Below are 8,633 nucleotides of genomic sequence, written 5' to 3'. Positions count from 1 at the left end.
CCCACGGAAACGCAGCCTTGGAACCCAAAGTGGCCCGGGGGGGTCGTTGGAGACCCTTCTTTTCCCAAGCTCAGCCAGAAGGCTCTGCGTCGCCTGGAAAGGGACTGCTGGGCAGAAAGGGGGGCATAGAGGCCCCCCTCTCGCTAGTGCACCCCCAAAACCCCTTCTCGGGGCTCGGCTTTCCCGCGTGGACCGGAGAGCAAAGCGCCGAACTGTCGGCCAGCTGAGGGGAGAGAGTGGAAGGGCGCGCGCGGTTCCTGCCGGGGGGGGGCAGTTGGGGGACCTCCCCCCACTTTCCTCGCCGGGGCAGTTTCCCCCCCCCCCGCGGTCCTGGCCAAAGAGCCCCCGGCTGGTCCAAGCGAGCGAAGGCTGCGCTCTTGCCAAGGTGCCCGGGATGGAGAGGCGGAGCGGCGCGCTCCCCTCTCCATCCTTTCGGCTTTCCCTCTCCGGGGGGAAGAGCCCCCTTCCCCCGTGGGCTCTGCCTCCCCGGGGGTGTCGGCCAGCCCTGGCTCTGCCCGCCGGGCTCCGGAGCCGCCACGGGGTGCGCTGTGGTGCCTGGCAGGCCGGCTTCCCCCAGCAGGTGGCACCGGGAGCCCAGGCGCAGCTCCGGCAGGGCCACCCGCGAGCCATTGCGGCGCCCTGCGCAGCCCCAGCCAACCTCGCCTCTCCAAAGCCAGCCGAGCGCTGCCCTTCTCCGCCGCCCGCCCAGGCCCCGAGCAGGGCGAGAGGCTCCCGCAGCATCGCCCCGGGCCAAAGTTTGGGCTGGATGCCAGGGCGGGCGAGGCGCCGTTGGGGAAAAGTCCCGAGCCAAGTTGCCGGCGGGGCGCGCGACAGAAGCCCCGGGGCACCTCGGCCCGTTTCTTGCCAGGGGCCGATGAGAGCCCCGCGGCCGGTTCTGCCTGGCTCGGCGGCGGTGCCCGGTCCTGGTGGCTCCCTCCCGCGACCCTTCTGAGCCTCCTGCCTCTCTTCCTCCCTCCCTTTCTTCCTCCCTTCCTTTCTTCCTTCTCCTCCTCCGGCGCGCCATGGAGTTCTCGGCCAGGAAGCGCAGCAGGAAATCTCAAAGCTTCAAACTCATCCATCCAGGTGAGTCTTTGCAGGGCCCCGAGGGAGGAGGGATGTGGGGAGGGGGCAGGAAGGGGACGCCAGGGTTAAGGGTGGGGTCCCCTCATGCTGCCCCTCCTCCTGCCAATTCTCCCCAAGGGGTGGGTGGATTTGGGCAGGGCTGCAGCAGCTCCCCTTTCCGTCCCGTCCCCCCAAGAGATGCGCACCCTAAAGTTTCAAAGGCGGTGAAATGGGGGTCTCTCCCTCCCCCTCCCCAATCCACCCTTTTCTTTTTAAGATCTGCTGCTCTCCCGGAAGAATCCCAATCCGATCCCGGTGCCCTCCTTCCTGCCCCTCTCCCACCAGCGCTTGGGACGGGGTCGGCATCGCCCTGCAAAGCGCCGAATTAATTTGGGGAGGTGGGCCATTTAAATAGTTGCAGTTTGGCCCTGTGGGGGGTCGAAGGGGAGTCCGCTTTCCAGAAGGGAAATATAGATATATAAATAAAAAGCTCGTGCAACGCCGTCTCCGTCTCACTTCGTTTTCTGTGTTGTATAACAGGTGTTCTTATTGGGGGGGGGGGGATCCTCAGTTTAATTTGAGTTTAAAACATGGCTGGGAAAAGAAGCCTTGAGACAAATATCTCCAGGAACTGCGGGTGTGGCCTGAATGCTAGGTTCAAGGCAGGTAATTGTGAGTTTAATCTCACTATCACAGGATGGTTGTTCTGATTATTGTTACTCACACTTAAGGGGACTGGGTTCTTTCTTGGAAATATTTCATAGAGTGGAAAACCGTGAACAAGATATTACCAAATGAAAAAGGGAAGGGGGGAAAAAAGAACATTATTGTCGGGAATCGAAAATCGCCCAAAAGATTGGTTTAAAAAAAAAAAAGTCTAAGGCTGCGTTTATAACACAATGGCTACGTTGTTGGGTGTTAACAATCTAGAAATGACACAAAAAATTTTCCCAGAAGGAAAGCAGGATTAATTTATTTCTGAACTTTCTGTTTTGTTTTACAACTTTTAAATGAAGTAGCCGTGTAAGTTAATGGTAGATTTAGGAAGGCCAGGTAATATACAGGTGAACTTACGACCACAATTCAGACCCAAAATTTATGTTGCTAAGCGATACATTTGTTAAGTGGGTTTTGCCCCGTTTTTACAACCTTGCTTGCCACAGCTGCTTAGTGAATCACTAGAGTTATTAAGTTAGATACACGGTTGCTAAGTGAATCTACCTTCCCCGTTGACTTTACTCATTAGCCAATTGCCAAGCCTCTGAATTTTGATCGTAAGTGTGAACAATTGCCATAAGCCACTTTTTATGGTGATGATGTAACATTGAATGGTCACGAAATGAACTCTTTTAACTCAAGGACCTTCCTGTACAGAGAAAGTGCTGTGATTATATAGGATATATACTATGTATATGATCCTTTAAATTCCCATCATGTAAGGAATCCCAAGGAATTAATTCTCAGTAAGAAAATAATAATAACGGCTCGAATTAAAGGAATTTACACCCATCTAGCATTTCATCTTGCTTTTACATTTTCTGCAAACGTTCCTGTTGTCATAATCTGGGTGAAAATTCCTTTGGAAACTGAAACCGAGTGGAGGCTTAGCGGGTTTTTTAAAAAAAAATACAACGCTTTGAAAATGTGCGCGTCTTGTTTTTCTGTGTCATATCCTATATGTGGATATATGCAGAATTTTGTACTTATTTTGTCGTGTTTATTTATGTGGTGCATATTGGAGGTGGGTTCTGGCAGCCGCTACTGCAGGTTCGCTCGTGGTCATGTAGCATGCGCAGGCCTATGTGCAGTACTACAAAAATGCTCCTGTGCATGCGCAGAAGCCAAAAACAAGATAGGCACCGCCGGGAGAACCAATTCAGGCACAGCCAAACCGGGCCAAGCTGGTAGGAACCCCCCACAGGTGGTGACCCTTTGAGAGCTGCATGTAATGAAATTTCCTTTCAATGTATGCCGATTAGTGTACTTTCAAAGTGACAATAAAGTTATTCTGTTCTGTCATGTCCCATCCTATCCACTATTCCATTTTCTATTCCATTCCATATTTTCTATTCTAGTCTGTTCCTGTCCTGTCCTATCCACTATTCTATTTTCTATTATTTTCTATTCCTATTCCTTGTTCTATTCTATTCCACATTTTATTCTATTCTGTCCTGTCCCTTGCACAGAGGAGCATTTATTTTCCCCATCAGTGTGCATTGGGAAGCATTTCCGCAACAGAGGGCCGCCCAGGCCTTTCTCCTTCAGCCATAACCAGAGTCTCTGAGGCCATTGCTTGCTGTCACTTGCAACAGAGGCACATGGCTCTCCAGGGCCCGAGCTTTAGCATCCCTGAAAAATAAGAGGCCATGCCCTACTACTCATTGACTGACTCATAAATTGGGGGAGTGTGTGGCGCGCATAGCTGCAGCCTTAAATGAAGCAGCCACATTGTTTCCAAAGGTTCATGGAGGGCAAGTGAGTGTCTGGGACGGTAAATAAATAAACAGGCTCTCGGCTGATGTTTTGATGCGCATCCTGAACCAACCTGAATTGCTGCCTTTATTTTTTATTATTTTTGTATACGTCCCTTCTTGGGAATAATCTGACGTTTCATGACGAGGGACAGAGGGAATCTGGAGTCCCCCACTGACTTTGCTCGTCATAAGGTCGCAAAAGGGGGATCATGTGACCCCGTTACAAAAATGAGTTATTAGCCAAACGTCTGAATTTGGATGACGTGACCACGGAGATGCTGCAATGGTCATAAATGTGAGGAACGGTCATAAGTCACTTTTTTCATTGCCGTTGTAAGCTCAAACGGTCATTAAATGAACTGTTGTAAGTTGAGGACTATCTGTAAAATGCCACAGCGCCACCCTTAGGATGCCCCTGGCATTTATGTTGGTTTCGTGTTGATGGTCCTGTCGTCTCTTATATCATGAATTCGATGTCAGTTCTGCTGTTTGCTTATTGATCTCAACTGTCACTCATGTCATAAATCATCTCTTCTGCATTCTACAGTGGCTCCTTATGACATAATAATAATAATAATAATAATAATAATAATAATAATAATAATAATAATAATAATAATAATAATAATAATAATAATAATAATAATAATAATAATATAACAATAGTTGAAAAAAAAGTTTGGTTCATTGATATTGCAATACCTGGTGATTGGTACGAATTGAAGATAAACAGCAAGAAAAAAAATCAGAAAATACCAGGACTTGCAAATTGAGGTTGAGCAACTGTGGAAAAAGAAATCATGTGTTGTCCCAATTGTAATTGGAGCCCTTGGAGCAATAATACCTAAAGGGCTACCTCACTATTTGGAAATTCTAAATTTACCTGACTTGAACATTCTGATTCTACAAAAAACCTCCCTACTTGGAACAAGTTATATCCTTCGACGTTACCTTAACAGTTCCTAAGTCCTTGGTTAGGACTCCAGCTGTTAAGCTACCAACCAGCCCCAAAGGCTGTGGATCTCACCAAAGGTTAACCACATAATGATAATAATCCCCTGGACACTGCAACGGTCATAAGTATGAGTCAGTAACCAAGCGTCTCAATTTTGTTCAGCTCATCATGGGGTTGTTGCAACGGGCATAAGTGTGAAAAATGTTCCTTTTTTGCAATGCCATTGTAACATTGAACGGTCACTAAGCGAACTGTTGTAAGTCAGGGACGCCCTGTGTTTTTATTTTTAATCAGTCCTGCTTCAGTGGGTGTTTTTCTTGGCTCCTCCAATTTGCATCAGATGCATCGAAGATGCCTCCGTAACTCACGAGAGAGCTATCCGGTCCTGAGCTCAATGTCCATTTTGTTTCCCCTTTTGCTCCCAGTTGCTTTCTGATTTCTTTCATTTCTTTCTGGAATTCCAGATTATCATCCAGAGGTTTACAAGATCCCCGACTACAGCAACGATGTGAACGGAAATGCCAAAGAAGTACCACCACTTTATTTAGGTAGGTTTTCGCGGGGCTTCGTTTCCGGGTGTGACATTGGTGTGGAACGAACGACGTGTGTGTGTGTGTGAGAGAGAGAGAGAGAGAATGAGAATTGCACAATTGGAAGCATTTCCTCCTCTTCCGATAGCCAGTCCTTTCCAAAGGCTGGGTGTTATTATTATCTCTTTTATTCCTTAAACATGAAACTCAGTCAACTGAACATTCAAAAACGCATCTCAAATACCATTGACTGGCGCTGATGCTTGATCCAGGTGGCTGCCAGCCTCCTAGGGATCAACCAGGTACCTTCTTAAAATATACGATGCTCCGAGGAGCGCAGTTTTTTGCAGCTCCGTTGGTGTTATTGCAGGAAGCAGTAATGTTGTTGTTGTTGTTGTTGTTGTTGTTTTCGCAGTTTGCCAGCATACCTTTTATTAACATTATTTGCTAAAAAAAATATCGTTTGAATGTAAGATGCAAATGGAGCTAATTGTCACTCACCCGGAAAACCAACGCAACCAACGCTGACTGTGCATTTTGCAGCCCTTGGCTTAACCCATATTTATTTTGCATATTTGCCGGCGTGCTTCACTTAGCAGAAGTCTGTGTAATTGGGGGCATTACGTCTTTGACATCTGGAGAACAGGAATTCAATTTCCAAGAAGTCACTCGTGGTTTGATTTCTGCCACGGCCACCGAAGGGATTAATGGGTTGTCTCCATGCAATGTTCCCCCCCCCCCGCTGCTTATCTCCCTTGCAGCAAAAAATTAAATTTAGTCAGCTGTCCAAAGGGGACAAAGAAAAATATTAGACATATTATATGGGTGATCCTTGACTTACGACCGCAGTTGAGCCCAAAATTCATGTTGCTGAGAGAGACAGTTGTTACATGAGTTTTGCTCCATTCTTTTTTGCCACCATTGTTAAGTGAATCACTGCAGTTGTTAAGTTAGTAACCTGGTCGTTAAGTGTTAAGGTTGTTAACTTAACAATCAGGTTACTAACTTAACAACTTAACAAAAACTCACTTAACAAATGTCTCACCACAATGGCTCAGTTGTGGTTGTAAGTTGAGGAATACCTCTCTATAATTTTCTCAAGCACCACAATTCAGAGCCGTTAATTTGGTTTTTTCCCGAGACTCTCTGATAGTCCAGGTTTCACACCCGTGTGTTACAACAGGGAAATCTTACACACCTTTGTGTCCCTACCTGTTAATATTTTGTCTGGATATTTTTTCCCCCCGTTTTTCTACATCCAGGAACAGATGTCTCTTTATTTTACGGAGTCTGTATGGCCAATTAGCAATCCCTACAACGGTTTTATCTCCATTATCCGCTGGTCTCAAAGGAGATATTACATCTGCTTCGAAAAATAATATTATATTAAATGGTAACGCCGAGCGTATTACTGTAACAGGATATCTCCTCATTTTAATTTATGAAAGAGCTATTATATTCTAGCCTTCAATAATGCCAAAATAGATTTTACAGTCCTGGGGAAAAAAAATGACTGCACTTTTGTTGTTCCTTCTGCGTTTTTAGGGTTGCATTACTTTTCACGAGCATAAAAAGGGCCCAGCCCTCTCTCATACGGGTAAAATGGACTCGTAACAGTTCATTTAGTGACCGTTCGAACTTACAGCGGACTTGTGACCGTTTTTCACACTTACGACCATTACAGGATCCCCACGGTCGTGTGAATGAAATTTGGACGCTTGCAACCTTGGCAATTTTAAGCCACGTGGACCTCAATTGCCAGAATTTCCCCAGCCATGTTCAACTTATCAAAGTTGAGAAAGGCTATCTTACAACAACCTTCCAGGGTAGGCCAACCACAGCATTTTCAGGGAGTCCTCAACATACAACCATTTGTTTAGCAACTGTCGGAAGTTACAACAGCACTGAAAAAAAAAGTGACTTTCGTCCGTTTTCACACTTTTATGACTGTCGCAGCATTCTCTACAGTAATCAAAATTCATCTGCTTGGCAACAGGCTCTCGTATTTATGACCATTGCCGTGTTTTTGGGGTCACGCGATCCCCCTTTTGTGACCTTCTGACAAATTTCCTTAACAACCGGGTTACTAGCTTAACAACTGCGGTGATTCATTTACAACTGTGGCAAGAAAGGTGGTAAAATTGGGGTGGGGTGGAGAATACGTTTAATGAATGTTTTGCTTAGCGACAGAAAGTTTGGGCTGGAGGACTTCCTGCAAATGTTATTTTACAATGGTTCTTAACCTGGATTCAGAGCTTGCTTTTGAAGAGTTCATGCAGGGAAATCATTAGGCAGTTCTGGCATACAAATTGTGTGAGATCCGTGTAATTAACAGTGAAAAGTTTTAGGGTTTTGTAAAATACGATGCTAGAAGGCAGTGAGCAGCCTTCCGTGGGCATTTTATTTCAAGAACTGCTGAAAAACATACTTTTATTATGGATATAAAATGGGAGCCAGGTATCTTGTGTTTTTTACAACATTTTTCTCTTGATCAATTGGACTTTGCCAGGCCATAATTTTATGTTTCTCTGACAGGGAAGGCGTGTATATAAAACAAACCAGGGCTTTGTAAAACAACTCTTGCTTAATTTCCTACGGATCGATGTAGAAATCAGCCCTGTTAAATCCGCTGGCATTTCGCTAGTCATGAAGGATAGAAAGTGGAAGCCTCAAAGAATATGGTGATATTTGTAGCCGTCATCAGAAGAAGGAAAAAAGATATCTGGAGTGTGCATACCATAGTTGTCTAATCAAAGACAACGTTGACTGACAGATGGTCACAACAGTTTATTTAGTGACCATTCAAAGTTACAACGGCACTGGAAAAAAAACCTTTAGAATCATTTTTCACACTTATGACCGTTGCAGTATCCCCTCGGTCACATAATCAAAATTTGGATGCTTGGCAATTGACTCACAATTATGACGGTCGCAGCGTCCCTGGGTCACACGACCCCTTTATGCGACCTTCTGACGAGCAAAGTCAACGGGGAAGCTGGATTCACTTAACAACCGGGTTGCTTGTTTAACAACTTGCAGCGATTCACTTAATAACGGTGGCAAGAAAGATCGTAAAATGGGACAAAACTCACTGACTCGCTTGGCAACATCAATCTTGGTCTCAAGTTGAGCCCAACACTTTCAGGGCTGTTGTAACTTCGGACAGTCACTAAACGGATGGATTAGTGAGTTGAGAACTAAATGTAATTTCAATGGATCTTAAGCACGAATAGTTTGCGGAAGAAGGCGAATCTACGTCTCCCAGGATAATTCATTTAATTCCACTAAAATGATTCTGGACTGGCTGATGTTCAACAGTGCTGAAATTGCTGCTCTTCAAAAAGATGCTTCTGCTACTCCTTCACTTCTTCCACAATCGCTGGAGCAAGAACAACCATGTTTCAATCGTTGTCTGGAACAAACCAGCTTTGTTTTGCTGGATACGATTTGGGTCGGTCACCAGGACGGGAGGTTTTGTCTTCCGTGCTTTCGGACTCGTGCTGGAGCCCATCCTCAGGGGGCTTCTCTCTAGCGGACTGTGTGCTTTGGACTATTCTAGGAGTAGTATTTACGTGGTGCCTGGTTGTGTGTGACGTTTTAGTTGTTGACTGG

At 45.8% G+C, this 8,633-nt stretch overlaps 1 protein-coding gene across 3 annotated transcripts in view; it reads left to right on the top strand.

Moving 5' to 3' along the window:
• Positions 1-615: 615 nt before the first annotated feature.
• BEND7 (BEN domain containing 7) overlaps positions 616-8,633 on the top strand; it is a 32,145-nt gene continuing 24,127 nt past the window's right edge. For 2 of the 3 annotated variants that reach the window (XM_081956892.1, XM_081956891.1), the window contains exons 1-2: positions 617-1,083; positions 4,956-5,039. In XM_081956892.1, coding sequence (XP_081813018.1) covers positions 1,023-1,083; positions 4,956-5,039 — 145 coding nt within the window. In that variant the 5' untranslated portion in view covers positions 617-1,022. Of the gene's footprint in view, positions 1,084-4,955; positions 5,040-8,633 lie in introns of all 3 variants that reach the window. The other variant, XM_081956893.1, reaches the window with a different exon arrangement.

The sequence above is a fragment of the Natrix helvetica genome (genome assembly GCF_964273705.1).
Source record: "Natrix helvetica genome assembly, chromosome: 6".
Classification (NCBI taxonomy): domain Eukaryota; kingdom Metazoa; phylum Chordata; class Lepidosauria; order Squamata; family Natricidae; genus Natrix; species Natrix helvetica.
This window is presented reverse-complemented; position numbering and strand designations above follow the sequence as displayed.